General features: G+C 37.3%; 1 protein-coding gene across 2 annotated transcripts; it reads left to right on the forward strand.

The window, feature by feature from the left end:
• Nucleotides 1-370: 370 nt before the first annotated feature.
• Nucleotides 371-16,209, forward strand: DIRAS2 (DIRAS family GTPase 2). 2 transcript variants are annotated; one of them, XM_058044162.1, is made up of 2 exons: nt 371-488; nt 12,810-16,209. In XM_058044162.1, exon 2 carries the CDS (start codon nt 12,849-12,851, stop codon nt 13,446-13,448), a length of 600 nt encoding a protein of 199 aa, XP_057900145.1. In that variant the 5' UTR covers nt 371-488; nt 12,810-12,848; the 3' UTR covers nt 13,449-16,209. The 2 variants fall into 2 exon arrangements, with proteins under 2 accessions (XP_057900145.1, XP_057900146.1); XM_058044163.1 differs by lacking the exon at nt 371-488 and adding an exon at nt 567-682.
• The last annotated feature ends 9,972 nt before the right edge of the window (nt 16,210-26,181 follow it).

Here is a 26,181-nt window from a genome sequence, read left to right on the forward strand (position 1 = left end):
GTGAATAAATATGAGACCTAAGGGATTAAATTTCCAAGTAATAAAAAATCAGCACAGCTCCATTGATCTGAATAGGGCTATGCTGTCTTTTGCCCGGGGGATTAGCCTCACCAAAGGCTTTGTAAGCTTTTTTAACTTAAAGAGACAGGCTTGTTCTGTTTCAGAACTGAAAGAAACGGAGAATTGTGAGCTCAGGTTAGCGTAATCTACAGCTTTAAATGACAAACTAGAGCGTGTGTCGAGGTTTAGAGACTAATTGTTAAAAATCTACTACATTGGTTGAGAGAACCAGAACATTACAGCCTGCGTGTACATATGCCCACACATATTCCACAACTACTCAGTAGGTGGCAGCTGAAAGCCTGGACGAGCTTTGCAGTCGCCATTTAGGCAGCAGCGCCGGCAGCGGCGGGAGTCAGCGCGCCCGCAGGAGCAGGAGCAGGAGGAGGGAGCTGCGGTCCGGAGCAGGAGCGGTGCCCAGGAGCCAGGTACGGGGCCGGCGGGACGGAGGGCGGGCAGCGGGCACGGCCGGCCCGGGCAGCGGGCACGGAGGCGGCGGGCGGCGGAGCGCGGGCCCCGGTGCCCCTCGCTGCTGGAGGGAGCCCCGGGCAGAGAGGGAGAGGAGCTGGTGCAGTGACAGGCAGAAACTGAAGAGCGTTTGAAGCTTTCTGTTCCTACACAGGTAAATTTCTTTCCGTTGTTTCTCTACGCTACCTTGCGCAATGGGCATAGCTCTGCGTGGAATTTCGAGGTTTTCTTTTTCTTCAGCCAAAATCCTCAATGCTCGCTCGGGCAGAATTTCCTCTGAAGTCGGTAGAGTTTTGCCTGAGTTACAACTGCAAGATATGCTCTAAGCTAATATCTTTTGTAGAGAACATGGCATACTGTAAACTGGGGCTAGCAAGGAAGTCAGATGCTGGTCACAGACACACTGGCCAGTTAACTATCATTTTTCTCTGCGCTGGGATGCTAGTAATGACCTTTTATTTCAAGCTGCCTTTCATTAAAGCTCAATGTGCTGAATTTTGCCCTAGTTTATAGAACTGCCTCTGCAGTGGCTAAAGGAGAGATTAATTTTTTATTTCTTTTAAATGAAAGCTACATTTTAACTTAACTGATAAAAGAATATAAAAATGTGGAGTCTGAATAAAATAACACAAGGTGTTTCTTCAAGACACACACAGCTTTGCAGCATCCCACTGACAGGCAGGATTTTTTTCCCTGTAGATTGTCCCTCTCCCAACTGAATGAAAGAAAATAAATCATGAAAGACCATTCTCAAGTGCCTGAGAGCTGCTGAATCAGATTTGATAACACTTTATCCCTTTCTATCTTCCCCATGAAATGTGGGATGCTCTGTATGCTGCACCACTTGGACACAGAAGGGTGAACACAGAATGGAGCAACAAAATTGGATGCATTTTAATTTTGAAGAATTTTCAGAATGTCCTGTTTTCATGAGTGAGACTCTAGTGAGAGGACTCATATATGCCCGTTTATAAATGCACACACATACAGCTATGTAGGCTGTGTACAGCTATGTACACCCCACTCCTTTCAGGGCAGACACGGCTGATGAAACTGACCGCTCTTGTATCTTTGCCAAGCTTTATAGTTTACCATTATCTAGAATGTTTGCAGGTCTCAACATATTTAACTCGGGCTTTTAGAGGGCTGTCTTGGCTTGCCCCCCTCCCATTCCCTTTTTGACTTTTCTCGCTAATGGACTTCAGTTATGCTCAGGAGCTGCTCTCTGGGGCCGTCTGTCCTCAATAAATGCAGTAGTACCCAATTAATGCAGAATGGGTTCTGTGCCATTGTTCTGGAGCTATGAAATGTGATATTCCTCCAGGCTTCATGCTCTCTCTCACACCACACACAGCATATCTGAGACTCTTGCATGAAGAACTGTACAAACATGGAACAAGTTCAGCCGCACAGCTACAAATCAATGGTCCCATGGGTCTGGGGAATGAGTGTGATATGCAGCTATTTATCCTTATTCCTGGTAAGAGAGGAGAATGAATTGGTATAAATGAGCTGTGAATACACTTAGGCTGGAAGATTTCAAGCCATTAGAGCAGCAAGGTTCTTAAATTACATTCTAGTTGAAGTAATATATAGAAAACCTTTTAAATACCTTTTAGTTGTAACTTGATGGAAGGGATTATGTGAAATGGTTGCCTGCAAAGCCAAAGCATCGAATCTGATAATCCAGAAAGTCTCTTCCAGTACTGAATACCATTTTTACTTTTCTCTGGAAGTTGCCTGCACTAAGGAGTCCCTTTGCAAACAAGTGAAGATACTCAGAAATACAATTTTCCTGGTACATCACACCAGTCAGATGAAAACATATTTCTGCTCTGTGCTGCACTATTGTTTACACCAGCAGACTCACAAGCGCTGATGAACCTCAGGCTGAGTAATAACACTTTCTCACAGTGCAGACCAGGGCTCTTAGGAAGTTGATTGGAGTTCAGAGGCTCCTTCTGGCCAAGTGGTCATGATTATATTACACCAGCATTGCAGTCTCTGTAGTGCCAATAAAAATAGCGTGCTGTAGATGAACTCACACTGCTGTCCTGAAGTCATTACTAGCACTGTTTCTAGTTTCCTTTGAGGATAACCTGATAACTTTGTTTTCTGGATTTCTTTTGTGCTAACCAACACAGCTACCCATGTAGAGATCCCAGCATCATGTATGAAAAATCAGACTTGGACTTGCATTGTGACAGAGTATGTGCTATTTCTCCCAAAGCTAGATTTTTAAATAAATGTGCAATAAACAATATTCTGGTTCAAAGATGCTCCTATAGAAAGACTGCATCCAATTTCATAGTCCCTTTTTATCTCATAATTTATGTTTATAAACTTATATTTTTTCTTTTTTTTTTCAATGGTTTTATTTTCTACACTGATTGCATTCAATTCACAGTGTTCCTCAGTAATTCTTGTGTCATACATGAGCTGCATTTGAATGTGCCCTCTCCCACACTTAGTGCGAGCATCAGGACATTCTTACATGTCAGCTGAAACAGTATTCGCTGTGGGACATTTTGTTTGGTGTCTAGAGTGATTCCACATTTTTATTAATTTTCCCTTAATATTTTGTATTACTACGACTAATTGAGCAACAATCAATATTAAAAAGAGGAAGAAAAATGGCAATTTTGTAAAACATGGATATTAGTAATATTAATTTCGTTTTTAAATTACCAATATCCAAAAATGTAGAAAGGAGAAAATATTTCAAAATTTTTTTTTTATTTGGGATTTTAACTTTAAATACAGATGTTTCCAAGTATCAAACAGATACTTTTCACTGCATTTTTATTGTGACATTAAAATTAAAACATACATTAAATTATCTTACCTTACTGCTGGAAGAGCAGTGGAAAAGACCACCTGAGTGTCTATGCAGATGTACATACTAATTGAAGCAGAAAATGTTCTAATTTACCTTGTTGAGAAAAGAAATATTGATTAGTTTTCAATCACAAAGTATTGATAAAAGAATAATTCTTGAGATGGGTATCAAGTAAAGATAAAATGTGAAAAGGTGTGTGTCAAGTCTGTGACAAATGCACTTTTGACTCACACTGAGGTTAGGAACACCTCCTCTTGATGAAATGACTTTAAGTTGAATGGTGATTTTCTCTATCTGATATTAAAATTAGTTTCTCTGGCTATGCAGGTCTGCAATATGCTATGGCAGGAAAACCCAGTCAGCATCAGCCTGACTGCAGATAATGAAGTTGGTTTTAGCTGAATCTGAAAAGGTGTCTCAAAACTGAAGCTATTTCAGCCTTTCAGTTTCCTCATTCAAAATATGTATATATTAAAGAAACCATATGAAAAGGGCAAATCCATTCCTAGACTGGATTTTGTTGTTTCCTTCCCAAAATGCCCAGTAGTTCTTATAATTAATCTGAAGCTAAGAAAAGAACACTTTCCCTTCTTTTATTTTTACTTGTTTATTTTTTATATTCTTCCCTGAAAATTTAGCTGACAAATTTTATCTCTTCTGAAAGAGTTAATTATTTAAATAATCAAATATTAGCTACTATGAGTAACTAAAATATTGCAGTTAACCCAAATAAATAACATTACCGGTTTCTCAGTCTGTACACACAAAGCTTACAGTGTGTTACTCAGTATGTTTTCATCTTCAAAATATAATTTTTATGAATTTTTTTAATACTACAATGAAAAGAAACATGCATAGAAAAAAATTCTCTTAAGGCTAAACCTACTTGTCTTACTTCACAATTGAAAGTAGTGGAAGTTGGAGTACTGAACATTTATAAACAATCAGAAAGGTGCTATTACTATATTGTAGTCCACAATTATAATTTAATTGCTGGTTTTCAAAATACTTGGATTTGCAGAAAAATTTCAGTAGAAGAACAGGCTTCTTAGTAGTGTCTGGAAACATATCAATAACTGCATTACATTGCTTAATTAATTATCAGGGATCATTTTGGGTCCTGAAACCCACTGCATTAACTGTTCCCAAGTTATTGGCCAACAAGCTAGTGGCAAAATGTTCTGTTTAAGCCATTGCTTTGAATGGAGTATTATTTGGGCTGTGAAGGAGCATCAGAAATATTCCAGTGGTCAGGACAGCAATCTAGCTATCCTTCCAAGCCAGGCAAGGAAAATTAATGACAGGAGTTATGTCATAAAAAGATATTTAACCTTTAATAATTTTGCTTCTACAGAAGATTTACATAAGTAGTCTCAAATTGCATTAACATTACGGAATTGAGAACTACAGTGAAAGGCAAAATGGCCACCAGTCTTCCGTGTTTCCTCTGATGAATGGAAAACAGTCTTCCATGAATTTACAATTCTTCTGTGTAAATATTTAAATGGAAATAGCTTTTTGTCTATGCTGGGATTTTTATCTCACAATACTGAGATCCATAAGTCAGAACCTATTTTTTTTTGACTGTACAGCTGGAGAAGCAGAAGTTCACGAAACATGTAAAACCTTTGCTCAATACCAAAAATGTTTCTACTATTAGAAACCAGAGGGGCTGAAAATTCACACTGAGTCTCTGATCCTGCATTTGCAGGTGTGACAAATTCTGGTTTCTAATCATACTGGTCTGTCCAATGGCGTTATGTCTTACTTGTTGAAAGGCACACATATGATGTTTTAGTTGATCTTTCCATCTTTCCTTGGTTAAGTTAAATCAGTTGAAAACTGAGGAAGAACTATGGTATTTGGTTAATTCATTTGGGAAGAAAACTTAAAAAAAAGCAGTTCCAAAGGGAGCTAAATAGAATTCCTTTTTTTTGACATTTTTTTTCTATGTGTTAATTAATGACTACCTAACTACACATATGGAAACTCTTCTGAGTAATTTCTTTCTGAGTTTTGATTATAAGCACTTAGAGATTAAGACACTGATCTACCAAAATACTCAAGTAGATAAATCAAGAAAGTATCTGACATGCCTAAAGCAAAGCCTGAATTTAGACAGGAACTCTCATGGAATTCTCCCTTTTAAATTTTAAGATTAACCAAGCTGCTAAATAGGAAGTAACAACCAATAGGACACCTATGCACCCTGGATAATCTTAGAATAATATTTCTGGTTCTGCACAAAGTGAGGCTTTTTTTAATGTGGTAAATGTATTCACCTGTCCATCCTGGATAAATTTAGCATAATATTTCTGATGCTAACTGAAAGTAAGGTTTATTTTTGGAGGGTTTTATTTTGTTTCTTTACACAGTAACTGTGTTCAATGAAGCTGAATCTTGTTTTACAGTAATGGTTCATTAGTACATATCTGTTACAAAAGAGTTAGTTCTGGGGCAACAGAGCTCTCAGGTAACAACAGAGCAAACAACTTCAGTGTGTCCCTATGTGTAAAGCTCTTTGTTGGATCAGGTCCAGCACCTTCTTCATTTTCTGCACATGAACCCTCATCAGGGAAGGGAATCAACAGATCCTACTGCGTCATTCATTCTTCTGCCACCAGTCCTGCTGTCTTCAACAAGCAATGCCACTTTAGTTAAGCCTAATTCCAAAAATCCATGCTGTCTGTAGTTCCTACAGGAAACATTGTCTATTTGTCTCTATCCTTTCTTTTTTCCAGTTCTTTTCTACCTAGCAAAACTATTTCTGCCACAACATCTGCTAGCCGTATGTTAGCCAAAGAACAAGTAAAGATTTTCATACAATCACAACTGTGCATGGGGGATTTCTTTCTTTTACCAAGGGTTTCATAATTTATTTCTTTTACCAAGCAATTTTGAAAAGGCATTGTTTTGGGAATGAGATTTTCAGCGTAAGTGTGATGACTACAGGACAGCACAGAGGCTGACTTCTACCTCCTTTACATACAGCTGCTCTTAAGACAATAGTCTCCTGTAAATACAGAGAAAAAAATTGCAACAAATTTATCTGAAAGCCTCCTGTCCTTTCTATTTTTCTTCTGTGTTGGGCCAGGGTCTTGAAGGAAACCTACAAAACCTCTTAGGGAACTCTCTAAAACACTTTGTGATGTTAATTTCAGTTTAAAGATTCTAAATTATTAATTTTCCATGCAAATTGAAATGTTTTTAAATTGTAGAAAACCTAGCTCTAAAATGAAATTTCTTTTCATTTAAACAAATTGAATTTTTATTTTGAATTTTTGTTTTCTATGAATACATTGAATAATAAAAATGTCTGATTTTATTCCTTACCTTCAGATAATCAAGCAAATTTCACAATAAAGACAATGTGTCATAAAATCAGCAGGTTTATGACAGTACTTTTTTTGTGAAGAAGATGCCATTTTTGTAAGGAAATCTCTCTGGTCATCTTTCTATAGCTGGAAAGAAAAGCTATAAATGCTTTTCTCTCCAACTGTTGTTGAAAACAACATAAATAAAAAGTGCTACTGCATTTATGCAGTGAAAAAAAAAATCATGATTTAGACTAGCTGATCATCAAGAAGCAGACTTTCAAAGAACAATTTGTTTCACATAAGAATAAAAAAGTTCTTTCCCTATGCATTAGAACCTCATGCTGTAGGAAAAAGTAGTTTTAACAGTTATCATTTGGTCTCCAAATGTGCCCAACTTTCCCTTGGCTTGAGAAGACCAAATAATACAAGGAAAGGAATAGAATGAAAAAACAAGTCTTATATTAAAAGATGAAGGCGCTGGACGTAGCAAAGTCCCCATTCTTAAAGTGCATATTCATTAGCAAATATGGTGAAAATACTCCCTGAGAAATGCCTCTTTATATGCACAACAAGAAAAAGATCCTTGCAGAGCTCTTTTCCTCTTTCATATAAATAATGTGACGTTTTTCACCTTTGATATTGGGAAATGGACATTGATCTTACAGTCCTGCTGTAATCCGTCTTATCTATAGCTACATTCTTCACCTTGCACCTCATATCTTTGTGTCGTGGTGTCATCACTGTATAGCCTTACGGACTGCTAATTTAAACTGAGGCAAGATTTTGAACTAAATGTATTGCCTGTACCTTATTGGTTTTTCACAATAACAATGACAGTATAAACAGAGACATCGCCTTAGAGCTTAAAAAAAAGAAAAAAAAATCCATGACTGACATGAAATGGATCTACCTGAGGAAAAAAAAATTCAGGAAATTAATACACAGCATCTGACAACTGCTGAATTTCATATCAGACTGACATCTCAGTAGGACATCATAAGACCTCAAGAAACTGGATCAGTTAAGATGTAATCAAAGCCTCTGACTCCAGAAAGCAAAGGCAACATCACACTGTTTTTTAAAATGAATATGACACTAAAAGATATAATCTAGTAAAAAAAATATCAACTAAACTTACAATTTGTGACATTTCATGGTAGTCTAACAGTGCAAACGTGGTGAAAATCTTTTGCAACAAAACCCAAGACTGGAAACATTGGAGATAGGTTGATTTCTTTTCTGTGCTTATTTTCAAGCATAAACTGAAAGAGTTCAGCGGCTGTGAGATTCTAATCTCAGATTGCTCTAAGAGAACTCATGTAGATTAGTTTCAGAAGTTATTTTTCAGGCGTCCTATAGCTTTTGGCTGTTATTGCATGTCTATAGCCTAAATACCCACATTGCAGGCAAGTCATAAATACATTTAACAAAAAAGTTAGACTATAAAAAACCCAATTAAAGATAAGAGAGAACTGTGGAGGTGCAGTGGCTAAGTAAAGGATCAGTATAAATGATTTCTTAAATGCTAGCATACTCACATGTAATTAATTAAACAGCCAATGAATGTTAGGAGTTTAAACTATGAAGAGAATAATCTGTAACATGAGTTACTTTATTTAGACATTTAAAATACATATATTTAATAATAAAACGCACTATATAATTAAATAAGTGATTTTATGTCATAGTTACTCAGACCTTGAACTGTTTCCTTCTGTCAGAAAAACATTTCAATGCTTTCACCTGGCATATCAGAAATATCTAGGGAAAGCATGCAGACTGACATAAAGGCCTGCAGCTAAGTTGGAACTGGAGGCAGTGGTTAAATATGTTGCCCCAATGAATAGCCCATCAAGCTCACCTGCAGCAGCTGAACTAGAGCAGCTCCAGCCTTGTGCTAGCAAAGTATCTGCAGGAAACATAGCTAAGTCAGCAGAGGTACCGAGTCACTGTTTTGTGAGACTCACTGCTGACCTTTGTAGTCAGACAGTTCAAAATGAAGGATATGAATGTATGTTATGAAGATTCCTTTGGCTTTTCAAATAAGTGTAGTGTTGATAAACTGACACTTTAGAGATCATGTTCTCACTGTTGTAGTTTGTGAAAGCAGAAAAGGCCGCAAATGAGGCTTCATTACAGAATAAGTCCATTCTAACATGTAAAAAGCAGCTAATTTTTTCTGTGCAGATTATGAAAGACTGGTTTTCTGAATCAGAAATTGTCTTGTACGGAAAAATCAGACTTTAAATTTAATTTTTCCATACCCTCACTGGCCCTAATGCCACAAGCTGATTAAATAATGCCATACTTTATTTTTTCCTCCTGTGTGTTTCAGTTAACACATTTTAAGACAAAGAAACATCAGTAAGGTAAGAGGGTGGTATGAAAAACATTAAAAAAATGAACATTTGTGTGCAAGTCCAACATTCATATAGAGAGATTGTCCCTGGAGGAGATTCTGAGCAGATCCACATAGAGAACACAAAAAAATGATAAACAACATTTGGAGAATTCTTTCTGTGTGTGAGACTTGTGTGAGCTTTTTTTTTTTTTTTTTGGCGGGGGGTAAGTTTTTCTTTTTGTTTTTTTTAGTTCCTGAGCACGAAAAATGCATAAAAATCTCTACTTTTTATTTTGGCAAAACTGAGGATCTTCAGGACTCACAGACCAAATATTGACTGAGGTTACTGCTCCTTTGCAGTCACGCTGGCTGGGGAGGAGCAGCTCTGTGGAGAAGGTCCCGGTGCTCCTGGTCACGGTCATGGTGATGGTCATGGTGATGGTCATGGTGGTGTTGGGCAGTGGCCCGGCTGCAGCAGATCCCCCGTGCGTGTGCGTGCACCGGAGCAGGGCCAGCCCGTGAGGCAGGTGACAATCCCCCTGTGCCCGGCGCTCGCGGGACAGCAGCAATGCCGTCTGTCCGGTCCGGGCACCCCCAGCCGGGAAACAGCCGAGACACTGCAGCAAGGGCAGGGGGGGCACGAGGGGTCCAGGGCTCTGCAGGCTCAGCGACCAGGGCCTGCTCAGCCTGGGGAAGGCAGAGTTCAAGGGACAGCAAAGCACAGCCCTCAACACCTGCAGGAAAGCCATCAAAAAGGTGGCATTGTGCTCTTCACAACAGTAGATGCTGGGAGGAGAGACAACAGGTACGGGTTGAGAGACTACCTTAGATTAGGTATAGGAGGGGAAAAAAATCATCCTGACGGTAATTTTACATTGGAGTTTGTTTCCCAGAGAGACTGTGGGAAAGATTGGGGATTTTCACATCTCTGCAGGATAGACAACCTTCTCTGGTGTCATGGCTGACCCAGCTGTGATAAGCAGTCCGGACCAGAAACTACTCAGGTCTCTGCCAATTGGAATTATTCTTTGATACTATGGCAATCTCTGAAGAATATCTACAAAATCTCCCTACACATTAGACTTGCTATTCTTACCAGTGTGAAGTTTTCCCATTGTCTAATGTGAATTTGTTCTACAATGCAAGCACATAACCTTTTTTTTCACTACACTCTCGGTCTTTGCAGCAACCTGCTATGTTTTGAAGATTGTTACCATGCTGTTTCATGACCCCTTAGAACTTTTCTGTATGCTTAATACTTCAGACCATTAAGTGCCCCATTTAAATTTGTTCTGTTTTTTGGGCTACTATATGTGTCAGTTTTCTTGGAGATTTCTGAGTATTTTTAGAGTATACAGTGTAATACAGCAGGAGTACAGTCAGCTAGCTTTTAAAATTGTACTTTTCTAGTCCACATTTCACTGATTTTCTTAGTAAAAGTTTTCATAGTGCATTTTTTCTCCTAGTGCTGTAATTCCTAGGATACATATAATATGACTCTGCAATGCTTAAGCTGCTTCTGAAGTGGAATTTGCAGATATTGCTCTCTTGCCTTTTTACTTACAAGAAATTATTAAACTGTAATTCTTATGGTAACTCATTCTGTGCAGTCATCCACAACTGTAAGCTCTAAGACTGTTCCAAATTTGCATGCCTGCAGTTCTTACATACAGATTTATTCTCAGTGGAACTGCATTATGCTAGCTTCTTCCCCTCATTTTTTTTCCAGCTATGTTTTTTCCTTTCTTTTTAACATAATGAGCTGCTCACTCATTTTATTTGTTCCTCAGAGGGTTTTGCATCTTCTATAAACACATACATGAGCATTTTTTCTGAGGCTACCTTTTCTTTCCATTCCTTCAATTCTGCTGTCAGAAAAACAATTTTGCTTCAGTGCCTGAGGATGAACACTCTTATTTATCAACCTTTCCTATATTTAAACAAGCCTCTCAGAGTGACAGTGAATGTAGCACAGGAGAGATTGAAGGGGTGAAGCTGCCTTCTGCCTGAAGCTAGGCTGGGTAGACAGAGCTGTGGCAGCTCTGCACTTTGCCTCAGGATCAGCATCCCCAGTTGCACTGGTTATTCTGCCTGTGGTATGGCAGATGAGGAAGTACAACTCCTTCATTCAACAAATTATGTAAGGACAGATGTTTTCAGCTTACTCAGACATTAAAATAAGGACACTATAGGATGCCCTGTAAAAGGAAGATAACTACATCAGGATGTGCTTGAGCAGAAATAGAAGACATTAGTGCAGCATGCATTGCCGTAGCTTAAAGCCTAACTGGCATAATGAGCAACTGCATCAAAATGCAGAAACAGAAAATTTGGCGTGAGCTTGCAACAAGAATAAGGGCATGGGAAATCCACTAAGATCCACACCTCTAAACCATCAGTATTGTCTTGCTGCTAGACAGGTAAAAGGTAACTTGAAATCACCCCCTGCAATGCAGTGACTCCTTCCACTGCATTGAAGAAACAGCTTGAAGGCTTGCTTTCAAAAGGGAATAAATTCTTTGGGTTCTTCTAGATTTATTGCTGCCCAAGCAAAATTACAACAGGCAAATTTATTCACTTGGTGCCATTAAGGCACTTGGGCAAAATTCCCTATAAAGTCTGCCCATTTTCTTCAGAACAAATACAGATGCAGCAAATTTTGCATTTTTTTCCACATGTACCCCTTATATACACCAGTTTGAAGAGGCACAGTACCCTATGCTTTATTCAATTTTTAGGGTTCATTTCTAAAGTGTTTATTGCCTACATCTCATTAGTAGAAAAAGACTATGTACTGATGTGCTGTGTACCCATTGAGCTGCTACTGATGGGAGGACAAATTAATCTTCACTTTGTTTAAATTAAATCTAAAACATCTACAGCTTGTAAAAATGTGAATATTTTACCATTTCTCTTATTTAAAAATTATTTCCATATTTGTGGTCCGACTATACACAGATGGATTTTGTCAAGGGCAGCTGACTGCAGGAATCACAGAATTTTGTGACCTTTGACATATGCCCTTGCCAACCTTAGCAATACAAGCCACTAAAAATGTTATGAATATGTCTGCAGAGCCTCTCTGATAAGTATAGCTAGTCTGGTGTCAGATATCATCTACTGCAACATAAATATTGGAATAAAAAGGCAGACTGAATGTGAGCAATCTGAGTTTATCAAAATGTACTCTTTGATCTGAAATGCCAGTGGCAAAACACACTGAAGTGGGACACATGCTCCCATGGAGTTAAAAACAAAGGTCAATAAGTGCTATTGCTGAATAATCCAGAAATACATCTTAGTTGTCATTTAGAGCTGTAGTCTAGTCATAGTGGGAATAAATTCCTTAACTGTTGAAAAGGTGTAAAATTCAGAGTAATTGACTGTCGTACAGTGATCAGTTTTGACTATTGTTTTAGATCTATTTAAGATATAGAAGGATAATTCCCTTTCTACAATTTGTTCAAGCCAAGGCCCTCTAGAAATTCACAGATGCAACTTTTTAGTTATGTTAATATTAGTCCAGTAGGAAGAATACTGAAACACATCATGTTAATTAAAAATCAACCATGAAACAACAGAGATGTCCAGACTGGATTGCAAACGCTAATTTACAACTGAAATAAATAATTCTGTAACCCCCTGCAAGACTTATTAAATTAGTACAACTGCCATCACTCACATTATATTTATTTCTCTTAGTGGGAAGGATATCACAGCCTGCACTCCACACTTGTACCTGTAGTAATGTCTCTCTCCTTGTTTTTGTTGTTTTCTCTCCTAGGTTTTCCCCCCTAGCTGAGCAAGTGACACACAGAGAAACATGCCTGAGCAAAGCAATGATTATAGGGTAGTTGTGTTTGGAGCTGGAGGAGTGGGAAAAAGTTCTTTGGTCTTGAGATTTGTGAAGGGCACTTTCAGAGAGAGCTACATCCCTACCATTGAAGACACCTATCGGCAGGTGATCAGCTGTGATAAGAGCATATGCACTTTGCAGATAACTGACACTACAGGGAGCCATCAATTTCCAGCCATGCAACGTCTCTCTATTTCTAAAGGACATGCTTTTATTTTGGTTTACTCTATCACCAGCCGACAGTCCTTGGAGGAACTCAAGCCAATCTACGAGCAAATATGTCAGATTAAAGGAGACATAGAAAGCATTCCAATCATGCTGGTGGGGAACAAAAATGATGAGAACCAAAATCGAGAGGTAGAAAGCAGTGAAGGAGAAGCCATGGCTAAGAAGTGGAAATGTGCCTTCATGGAGACCTCTGCCAAGACAAACCACAATGTGAAAGAGTTATTCCAAGAATTGCTAAACCTGGAGAAACGCAGGACTGTGAGTTTGCAAATTGATGGCAAAAAAAGCAAGCAACAGAAAAGGAAGGAGAAGCTGAAAGGAAAATGTGTGGTGATGTGAAATTGCACTGTCAGGAATCAGCTGTGAAGTCTCATCTGACAATACGCATGTAAACCCATAGACAGCAAACAACCATGCAAGATCCTATTTATTAGTATCTGTTGTAAAAGAAATGCTTGGAAATTTAAGAAATAAGGTACTGTAATTGCTTTGAAAAAATGGAAAAATAAAAATATGTGTAGTCTCACAATCAATTAAAGCATATCAGGAAGAAAACAAAAGATTTCCTGGAATACCTTATTTTGTTATTTACAAAAAAGAATTGTCATCATTCACATAATATGAAAGATTGGAAAAACAACTTAATATTACCTCCATTTGCATATAATTGCAAGAGAAAACAATGTGTAATATCAGAAGAAAAACAAAGAAGTGGTAGTAAAGAAACCTACAACATACAAATATATGCTGGTGGTGTTAACCATTTCCTTAAAGAATGCTGTGGATGAAAAATTCTATGTCGTTTTAATTACTGACTGGTGGGAGAGTGTGCATAAGACAGTCTTGGATCACCTGAATAAATCAACTGTTGCATAGTAAAAGGAAATGTGGAGATAGCAGCGGAAAGGGACAAATGTTGTCTCTATGCCCCCAGCATGATACTTCTTTCTAGTATGATGCAGTATTTTAACTGAAGATCGTGGAAAAGCCAAGTCATGTAAGTTGGAGATCATATTTTCTGGGCTCATTGTTTCAAGGATGACCTGAGTTTGCAGCCCAAATATATTTCAGAAGAACAAACATTTATTTGTGGAGAGTGCCAGATGGAATGGTGCACGGATAAAACCAGAAAGCTTCCCCAGGGAGAACTGACTGGGTCGTCGCCTACGAAAGGCTCCGTGGGAGAGACTCAGTTCTAGTGCTGCTGCCAGTTAGGTGAACACATGGTGTGGTTAGTGAATGAATGCAATGTCTTTTGAACTGGCAGTACCCTTGGACTGGGGTTGCCATAATATACAAATTATCGTATTAGCTGACTGATACTTCTTTACATTACTATATTCCAATTAGAAGGGTTTATGCTCATGCCCTATGAGATCTATTGCCTTTATATTGTCTGAAGTATTTTATATTTGCCATTTAAACTAACGATTTGAACTGCTGTGACTATAGAACCAAATATATATCTGAAGTTAGTGACCGCAAGAGTCTCTAAAATGGGGTTTTTTTGGGATAAGCGCTACAGGATCCGAAATATTTTGCAGTCAGAACAGTGTTACAATGCAATACAAAGTTCAGAATAGAAAACACATTGTTTAAACATCCTGTCAGGGAAAAATGCTCTTCTCAAAACCTTTGAAAGGGGAAAAAAATTGTGAGCTTTCCTGGATGTCTGTCCAAAGCTTTTTAAAAACTAATATGAATGACTGAAGTATGTATCCTAGTGATGAAAAAGGCCATCTATAATAAAATAAGCACATACAATTTTTAGACAACATATTAAAATTGTGTAAGTCTCAATTTGTACCTTACGAACTGCTTTGAACCAATAAAAAGAGCCTACCATATTTTTAGTAAATGTTTATGTTAAGAAACATGGGAAAATGAAGCCGAGTACTAATATTATTAGCCTGCATGCTAGTGCATTATAAATATTTTCCAGGGGATGTTCAAATGCAGTGTTTGCATTAAAGTTTGCTACCTTGTTCCTTTCGAAGTTATTGCTTGCTTATCTTCCACATTTCTAGCAAATGTGCAGATATTTCAGAGGTAGAGTAATAGCATACAAAAGAATTGCTACTAGTGCTGTCTAGAGGGGAGCACAACTTCTGTCATGCAGTCAGAAGAAGTGCTGGCACCTGTAGAATTGAATGTGAAACTCCTACTGATTTCAAAGAGACAGATTTTTTTTTGCTCTTTATTTTATTGCATTAAGAAGAGAAAACTGGAAAGACCATGGAAAAATTAATGCTCTTCATCAACAGTAAATTCCAGGCTCTTACACAACACTCTTTCTTCATAAATCTCAGAGCACTTTGCAAAAATGACGACATCATTTCCTTAACTTCTCAGGTGGTGAAAGTGAGGCACAGAGAGAGGAAACAACTGCACATAGACGGCCCAGCAGGACAGTGACAGACCCAGGAACAAAAGCAGATCTTCTCTGTCACAGTCCAGTGCTCGTTCTGTGTTTTGGCAGACTGTCTCTTCGCATTCTTAAATAGTTCCTTGAAACACATAAAGAAGCCTGGTTTGACCTATACAGCCAAGTGCATCTGTCTTGATAGTTTGTCAATAGATCAAAAAATATTTCCACATCAGGGATGCAAAACACTTAAAAGCACTATGTTTAGTAAGACTTTTATAAATATTTATACATTTACTCTTTGTAAAAATCTTTGCTGATGGTGCTCAACATCACAGCAATGGATTCCATAGATAAAGCTGGAAAATCAGAAAAATCATCAACGTTAAGGCATAATGGGTCACATACAGAGGTCAAAAGCCCTCAGATGCTAACACGCCGGTGCCAAAGGTCATCATGAGTGGCACATGCCTTAGCAGCCAGCATAGTATTATGACAGAATCTCAAAGAGAAAAATAAAAGCTATATATAGAACCTTTTAACATTATTGCTTGAACTGGAGGAATTATTTATGTAGTAAAATATCTTGCGGAAGTACAATATAGGGGATCTAAATTACTTAAAATGTACTGACTGCAAAGATATTACAGGCTGAAATTTAGCCCTGGACTTTTTTTTTTTTTTTTGAATGTGCCTCATAGCAAGAATAGAATAATTGTATAGCAAAGATGGAAATGAACCAAGTACCTGCCAATGTTCAGGCTTGAGGACCATATTCCTTTAGTTCCCAGCTGACTCCTCACCTGCTATGTAATAAGCCATGAAGTATTTCATGGACTTGCATGTATCAAAGCAAGGCCAGAACAGAAGCAATATTACTCAAGGACCACAGACTCAAAAGAGAGCATATTTTGTACCCTTGCATTGCCATCCTTGTTTCTACTATTAGATTTTACATATCTTGCATACGTGTGAGCTGGTTTAAAATGTTTGTTTTGCTATTACAAATAGAATTATTTTTTTTAATATGGAAAAAATAAGGTAGAACAAGAAAATGTAAAGCTTTATTACATTTTGTGTTTTATTTGGGAATGTGGTATGACTATAATAGCCTGTTCAAAATGTTTATGCAAAATATTTAAAACATGTAAGTTCCACAGTGAATTTTAGCACCCAGAAAACACAATCTAGCCAAAAGAGATCATTAAAATGCATGACTTTTATATGTAGATATGAAATATTAAGGTATGTTCTTGTCATGAAAATGTGTTGTTGCAATTTCTTTAGCAAACATTTTGTTTCAAAACTGATAAGAAGTCATTTGTGTCTACTAGTTTCCATGTTTGTGGTGATCTAAACATTCAAAATAAAGTTTTAAATCTCAACACAAGTTTGGAAGAAGTCTTGTTGTTGCCCGCTTTTGTTTGATTCATGTTATATATTTTTTGAAATTGCAAAGGCAATTCTCTAAATCAAAGCAGACTCTAACATGCTAGGCAGTGTCCCAAAATCTTCAGCTATACAAATCAGTGCTGAGAGAACTAGACCAGTATTACCTTACCTAATACTTCTTCTGTTATACTCCGGCAAACACGCAAAGAATTCTACCTCCATTAAAAAAAAAAAAAAACTAAGCCGAAAAACCAAACCAAAACAGCTTATCAGTGGGTGCTCCTTTTGGCCAACAAAAAGCAAAATAATTCTGGAAGCAAAATAATTCTAGTCTGTATTTTATTATTTGCTTTAAAATAATGGCAGATAGAACTATATGGTTGTGAAAAATTAATAGTTAATGTATGGATCCTGCTATTCCTGCTCAGTTCTAAAAAACTCCTGATCTTGCAAAACTTCCCACTATTGCATTCTATACTACTAACTGTTGAAAAAATGACAAAAATAATAGTTTACCACTTCTTGCAATTCAGAAGATGCAGCCAAAGTTGTTCAGTTAAATAACTATTTTCATATGCAACCAATAATTAATATTCAGCAGAGGAAAGGATCCACAAACAATGTGGAGTAAATAGACACAATGATAAGCACTTGAACCAGTGATGAAATATTAAGCATTGAATGTAAATTTAATATTACTGTGAAGTAATTACATTTGTCAGCACACAAAGCTTTTTATTTTTAGTAGAGCTATGAATTCTTATTATTTTATCTTTTCTTCTTCTTTCAGTATGCTGTCAGTTACTGGTCTTGGTCCTGATTCTGACATAGTCTATGGCAAAGCAGTGGATGTGCCAATTCATTGTCTGGGGTTTTACACAATACAGTCACAAATTGCTTTATAGATATTATACTATTCCACAGAAATACCAGAAACGTTACAAAATTCCCTTGCTTTTAATATTTTTCCCATTGGTTACTAGTCCTCTTTCCCAATGGAAAATATTTTAATTTTTTGCTCATACACCCATTCAAATTTGTGAATACCTGCCACACTTATTTCACTAGTAATTTAACTGACATGTTTCACCCATCTTTGAAGCACATTTTCTAAGTAATGCACAAATTTATTTCATGTCATCAAGTGTGTCTAAAGTTTAACTCCACTAAAACTGCAAAGAGGGAGAGCAGAGCTTTGAAAATACATGGTGGGTGTTCCTTGTGAAGGATGCAGACTCTTCTGTAAATTAACCAGATGTATTTGCAGTTTAAACAAAGCATTAAAACTCTTCTGTTTCCTGTGATTTATCTTGGTTGAGTACACTATTTCATAGCGGATCATAGGGGTTATGAAATCATAAAGAAACTGAAGTTCGAAGGAGGAGCTGTTACTCAGTCTGATATATTTATTTCATACTGAGATGATGACAGGTGGCTCACAATGGATCCCACAAGAGCATCTCTATTCTCAGATTCTCAGATCATGTTGCAGCTGGCAAGGGGAAGGGGCAGGGCAGGGATGCAGCACCAAAATCCACCCCAAAACTAAAATCAGGTTCTCAGCCTCCACACCTGGTGCTCTAAAAGCTGTGGATGACAGTGTCAGAGGGATGTCCTGGGTCCTGGCAGTGTTGAACACAGTGCTGATAGCAATAGAGATGGTTTTGTAGTTATAGAGCAGGGCTTACACACAGTCAAGGCCTTTCTTGCTCCTCATACTGCATGCTGGTGAGGAGGGTAGGATTGCACAAGAAGCACGAGAAGCACGAGAGGCACGACAAGCTGGGAGCAAACAGTTGATCCCAACAGGCCCTACCAGGCCATACGGACGGCATCACGCTCAATATGTAGAGCTGGGTGACAGGGGAGGAAAGCCAGGGACATTGGGGGCGATGATGCTTGTCTTCCCAAGGCACTATCATGACACTATGATGTCACTATCACTGCTCTCCTGGAGATAGCAGAAGATCTGCCTGCTATGGAAGGAACAGAATTCATTCCTTGAGAGGCTTTGCCTGCATGCACAGCTTCCGCTTTACCTACCAACCCGTTAATGTCCATTTCATCCCATGATTGTTTTCATTTGTACTTTCACAATTCTCTGCCCAATCCCATTGGTTGCAGGTGTGAGGAAGCAGCTGCTGTGGTACTTGCTTCCCTGCTGGGGATAAGCCACAATACCTATTTAGTCCAGGCAGTCCTCTTTCCCACTACATGGAGAGAGACCAGATGTCCTCCACAATGAAAGGAGATGACCTGTACAGCCATGAGCACCACGCCCTTTTCTTCTGCAAACCTCACACTGAATCAAGGCTTGCCTTTTAAAATGAAATTAAAACCCAACTGGAGCAACAAAGTCCAATACAGCACCAAGAGGAAGCAAGGTAGTCCTATAGAAACACGTCTGTAAGTGACCAAATAATAGTATCTTTATATGTAGCTCTAGGAAGTGCATGTTCATGTTCCAACAAATGCTAAAATATTTTGTTAGCATACAGAGGCTGAATTACAGACAATGGCTTTTCTGGGGATGCTGAATGCAGAGAAAAAGTGAATGTGTTTATTTACAGTGGTAATATTTCAGAAGGCTGTAAAAAACGAGGACAAAACCAGTAACATGTCCTTGGAATTATCCTAATGATAAAATTTATTAGGTCACAGGTGAATCATTCAGAGCAAGTAGCAGTCAATATGCAGTCAATATGAACCTTAGAAAAAGATTGGGGTAAAAGAAACAGTCTTAAATTCTGTCCTTTCTTTTTACTGCCATAGCCATATTTGTCCATGGTTGCTCTCCTGTTTCTTTTGAAACTCAAATCTGAATTGAAGACTGCTTAATTCTGTAAATTTGTCCTTCACCTAATTGTTTCATCATCTTTTTGTTTGCCTAGTGGAAAAATCTGAATACCATTTTGCAAAAGCACCAAGTTACCCCACCGTGGTAGAGAGCAATTTAAATTTGTTTATTATTTACTAGAAAACAGTTCAAAAGAATGTATTAATAATGTAGTAATAATGTAGTAATAATGTAGTAATAATGTAGTAATAATGTAGTAATAAGACTGGTCCGTAGGCAACCACTCTGTTAAATCCTTTCCATGAAAGAAAAAAAAAATCCTATCATTTATGTAACCACGCATAAAGCATACCCACATTGTGGATCTGGAAAATACCATGAAAGCCAGATGGTTACAAATTCAGAATTTCATTATGGTGGGACGGGGGGGGGCTGGCAGGCTGGAGGGAGGGTGGGGCTTGGACAGGGATGTGCATCTGTCTGTCTCTTTTCCCTGCCTCTCCATGTCCTGGGAAAAGCCAGAAAAGTCAGTCAGCCACACCACCTTTGCCACAGCCAAAGCACCCACTTTTCTGCTAGAAAATATTTACAGAGCAGAGAGAAAAATCAAAAGAGCACCATTTGTGGCATAAATAACTGATGCTAGTATAATGATGGCAAGTATGGTGATATGTGAGTGAATTCAAAAATTATGTGAGTCAAAATTTATATTAAACTTCAGAGTTATGGTATGGCCTTCAATGCCTGTGTATTAAGACATAGTTCTGCATCTCTCAGAAGTTACCATGTCTAAACATCGTTGGGTCCATTCGGTTACACAGCACCACTTTTAACTATTTATGAAAGCCAAATGGTCTAATTTTAAAGAATCAGTTGTAATCAAGAAAACATATTGTTCTGCCCTATGTAAATGTAGGAGATAATGTATTGTTAAATGCCAGCTAGTAGTTAAAACTGTATTCTATTTACTGTTGTGATTTGTTTTAACATGTAAGTTGTGTTTCCTTAGAAGCTTGAAATTAGTGCTCTTCTACTGGGTCCTAATATGAGTTAGGTTAGGAAAACAAACTTTCATATCAACATCATTCCAGCAAGAGATCTTTAAATTACATTCAATGCCAATTAGAGTTTGTAATTCAACAGAAATTTTTAACAGTCATCTGTAGAGACAGTATTAGTCATCCTTTTTGCCCACAAATATGGCTTATGGTTTGAAATATCATTAAAACAAGTATGTTAGAGCATCAGAAGTTCAACCAGAAGTTTGAATAGGGGCAAGTTTAGCTTGTATTTTTACTTTCAAATACATGGAAGTATGTGCAAGTTCACATTTTTCCAAATGCTAGGGACCAAACTTGTTCTTGGTTTAGTTTGTAATAAATTTGTCCTGAAGTTTTCCAGTTTGTTTTCAGTAACACTGTATTTTGTGTGGTCACAATGCAAGAGGCAGATAAACCTGTAAGTTACAATAGGAGACTCCCAGGAAATGTTTTTCTTTTCTGTTCTCTAATTCAAACTTTACTTGAACTATAGCAAAATAACTAATACCCGTGTATCCAAATTCCTCTAGTATACAACTGTAGCAACTTTTTTTGTTCTTGAGGTTGCAGGAAATGTACAAAGCATATAAAGTAAAAACTATCTTTCTCTATGTGCTTTAATACTGTTTTATTAAATAGGTGTCAATTTTTCAAAGTCTATCATGTCTTCCAAACTTTCAGCACAGGGTGAAAATCTATTTCCTTTGGATACATCAGTGCGTACTTCCATGGTTCTCATGCTCAAGATGTGTTTAGTTTCTAAAATATGACGTTATTTAAGTATTCTTTGCAGAAGGTTTCCATAAAAATAAAATTTTAAAAAGAAATGAAAGGACTTGTTCGATGAAAGCTTTCTTGAGCATTTATTTGAAGATAGCTTTGCTGAGAAAAAAAAAAAAAAAGAGTTCTCATCTCAGTCTCAAAAGGAACAACAACACAACAACAGAAACCTATTGACTTCTGCTTTCATTGGCATGATTGGCTTTGCATATGGGAAGTAAAACTGAAATGAAAATATGTCTTAGTTGCACCATGATGTGAGAAAGTCAGAAAGCAACTGAATGGTAAAAATCCCCTGCACGAGATGATGGCGTCTACAGACTTTGCTTTTGATTCATTGTCCGTGGGAAAAGAGGCCATATTCCCATTAGAATTGTAATGCAATTTGTAAATTGTAAATGCTAAATATTTGAGAATATATAAGTAGAGAGAAGTTAAGCACCCTTTAGCTTAGATTTGCTCATTGACTGGACATGAGCACTTACCAATAGCTCACTTCACCTTTGATGAAGTGCCTATTTAAAAAAAATAAATTCATGGATACCACTCCTCTTCTCTTATCCTATGACTTTGTACAGCATTATAAATAGAAAACCCTCAAATTAGTGGGAACAGGTCAGCTTTCCTTATTCTTGGAATGTCGTATTTCCAACTAGCAAAAGTAGAACTTCCAGATGCACCGAAAGCTGGGAAAGGTTTCGGTGTTTTTTGGCACATCCATAGAGCTGGCTTTCAAAGACAGACAAATGAAGGAACATGAATGGGTGTTCTTTCTGGGAATAACACTGGCCAATGACCTTCAGTGAAAATTACATATCAAATGTCTTCCCTTCATTTTTTTCCTTTTGAATAATAAGAGTATCAGACATGAACAATTTCTGTTGCTATAGTTGAATGAGATATGAATAGCATAAATACTTTTATAAGACTTTCTACAACAACATACTAACAAGAAAATTTTTATTATTTAACACCCAGGGATAATATCACACAAACACTTGGTCTTGGATTACAAACTAGCGAATGTTCAGATGTAATTCAGCTTTTCTGTCTCAGTGTAATACTTTCTCTCCAATGGAGGCAACAGCTGGAGCACTGTGTCCAGTTCTGATCTCCAAAGTACCAGAGAGACATGGAGCTCCTAGAGCAGGTCCAATGAAGAGCAAGGAAGATGATTAAGGACTGGAGCGTCACTGTGAGGACAGGCTGAGGGTACTGGGCCTATTCAGTCTTGAGAAGCAAAAACTGAGAGGGGATTTCTTTCCCTAATTCCAAAATTATCAGCTGAAATGCCAGGGGAAATAGAGTTTAGAGATTGTTAAAAATAAAACCAGAAAAAAAGAGAAAGGCAACTCTGAGACTGTATTTTTGATGCTGTTTTCTCTTTTAAACTTAGTTATGTTGCTTAGACTTTTGCTCTTTTGTTTCTACCTCAGTTAAAGAGAAGGTCTTGGGAAATCCTAGTAACAGTTCATAATTATTTTCATCTCTCTTCACCCACCTCTACAGCTAAACTTTGGAGAAATAATACATGCAAGGTTTCTTTCTTCAGGAATTACAATTTCCATGTTACTGGACTTTTTCTGGCATTTGGACATACTGTGATAAAATAGAAAAATCCCCACCTGGCAACAGAGGTTGCCAAGTTGGCAGCAGTGTGGCAGGAAAATCTTGCTTCACTGCATTTCTTTATCTTTTATTTCATCTTGCACAGAGAAGGAGGGTATCTGCCAGATGACTGCTTTCTGGATTTTTTTTTTTTGTTAGCTTTTATATTTCCAGATATGGGGGAAAATAGACTGGATTTAGTCATTTATGAATCACAAATGTGTTTTCCATCAAAAATGATGGCACATTTATTTTATGAAAAATCTGAAGCATGGATGAATAAGAATCTTAGTAGTCTATAAATTACTTTAATGCCATATGGAAAATATGATTAGTATAGCAAGCAATCTCAAAGAAAGATTAATAATGAGATATTCATTGAAAAAAAAAAAGCCAAACCTGTAAAAACAACAAAATAACCGATCTAGAAAGTTGAATGCCTCTCAAAAGTGTTGATAATTTTTGTGAAACTATTCTTTTTTTCTTAACATCTTCAAGCATTCTTGGAAGGGATTATGCCTGGAAGGGACATGGAAGATCTCACAGAATATGAGGATGATAATTTTAATTTTTTAAAATTCTGCTTTATTTCAGTGACTGAGAAAATAAAAGCTTTGATTTACTGCATTGGTTGCAATGGTTCTTTTCTTTTGTCTTCTGTAAATAAGAATTCTTCATGGACTTGAAAAGGGCAAGTCTTGTTTCAGCACTATACGTGTCTTCTTTGTTTTAATGAGCCTGCGCATTCAAACACATAATCTGATACTTTGATGTGCACACTACTCTACTTGAGACAATGCTAACCAAAGCAGCTTACAGGATTGCAGATTAAAGATTTTCCATTTTATGAACAGTTTAAAAATTTTTTTATGGAGAGCAATAAAAGCTAGAGTACATTAATTTCTTATTTGTTCCTACTAAAACTCATTTTCTTTTACCTATATTTAGTTACAGTAGGTTATTAAATATAATTATCTAGTAATTTTGAAAGTCAGTTTGCTATGGAAAAGTAATGTAGAATGACAATTTTTTTTAATGTACAGATTTAAATGCACTATCTAAAACTTCAGAAAAAAATAAAAGCTGTACCATGTTCATTCCCCAACATACATGAAATGCTTCTGTGTATATTACATGAAGTATTATTGATACTCAAAGAGACAGAAAATTATTAATATCCAGGTGTTTTTTCATTTTCCTGTGCTTTGTTTTCAGAAGACGTGTGAGGGTTTCCAGCACTCACAATGCTCTTCTGCCTATCTGAAGAATAGATGGTCAGGTCATTTTATAAATTTGTATGTAACTACAAAGATGAGACGATTCACTTAACTCAGAACCAGGAAGATAAATGTTCAAGATCTTCAGGTTCAAAGGTTCCTGCTTCCTTATTCACTGCTACTTGAGTGTCTGAGAGAAAGGCAATTGCTTTTTCCATGTTTGGTAATATCACGGCTTGCTGAAATAATACTGCTTAAAATGTCACCTTCAAGTACAAATCAAACATGTTATTTAATTCAAGATTTCTAGTCAATTGTTCAGACTGCAAAATAATGTAACATCCAGATTCAACTCTTCTAAAAGCACAACTTTTTGAGGATTTAGGGTGAGAATAGCCATAGAAAATTTCAAAATTACCTGAGGAGTTATCTCACAAATATTTTTTCAAAAGTCACTAACTGATAGTCAAGAAATATACCGATAATGTAGGTAGCAATATTTCATCTAGATAAATATCAGCTTGCTGTTTTTGGTTTGATGCCACGCAGTATTACTATCAGAATTTTTTTTCAAGATAAAACACAAAAAACCCTCAGAAAACCCAAAAAAACACAAACCAAAGCAAACCTTCTAGCTTCCCAAAAAACAAAAAGACCCAAACAAGCAAAAAAAACCCCAAACCAAAACCAAACCAACAAAACCCCACAAACACGCAAAACAAACAACAAAAAATCCCCAACCAAATAAAAAAACCCAAAAACCAAACAAAAACAAAGAAACAATGAAACAAAACAAAACAAAAAAAACCTTTCACAAAAGCAGGGGAAAAATAAAAAAGCCAAACTCTATGCCATTTATAGAAAATTGAGATTTTTGCACCGGTTAGTTCGGTCCACATTCTAGATGAGGTAATTCAATCTGACTAGATGAGTTGTCTTCCTAAATTTAGAAATTTAGATTCACATTTCTGGACAGCGTGAGATGTGGTTGACATGTCCCACCACACAGAGAAGCGTATCACTCCTATGTGGGGGGAACAAATCCAGTCAGCAATATATTCTCCTGGGATTATTGTCAGTGACAGAATATGCACTGCTAACAACTGTCATGCTCTCGGAAGAATGCTCTTTTGCAATCCTTTAGAGTTTTAAAAGAGGATCACAGAGAAATCCCAGTTTCTTGTTAGGAGTACAGTATTGCACCAGCCCAGCCTCGTCAAGAAGGAAGCAAGAATTTGTGTTGTTTAGCACTCTGTTTTCACTGGTCAGTGATGCTACTTTTTTGTTAGTTCATTGACAGGTTTCCTTCACAATCTGAGATAAGCCAGTTTTCCTTTTGTGGGGTTCCTGCCTAAATTCATTACATCCTTTGCAGAGGATGTAATGAATAGGAAGCCAAAGCATTGCACCATGGGTGACAGGTTTCATTCAAAAGTTTCTCCTCATAAAGGAAAAATGTGCTTCCAAATTGATGAGAACCAGCAAGTTCATGAGCCAGTTGCTGTCCAGATATCCTTGATGGGATACTGTTGATCTTGCCATCACAGCCAAAGGTGAAGAGCTGAGGGACACTTGCAGTAATCACCAGGACAGCAAGCTCCTGGCTGGCATAGGGAAGTAACTACATCTTAGGTTCAAGGAACTTTATGGAGTCTTCTTCTAGGAAACTATCCCACATCCTGAGTTGTGAATGGGGACTTCTTCAGGGAAGGAGAGAAATAGAGCAGCAGCTGTGCCAGAAATGAAACTTTAGGTATTTGCAAGATGTGCAAACTTTATAACTAATTATTTTCTAAGAGCCCATTTACTGACAGATGAATAAATACAATTATAAAAAGTTTGTCTGAAAAATACTACCACTTGAAATAATGTC

This window comes from Melospiza georgiana, chromosome Z, assembly GCF_028018845.1.
Source record: "Melospiza georgiana isolate bMelGeo1 chromosome Z, bMelGeo1.pri, whole genome shotgun sequence".
In the NCBI taxonomy this organism is placed as follows: Eukaryota; Metazoa; Chordata; class Aves; order Passeriformes; family Passerellidae; genus Melospiza; species Melospiza georgiana.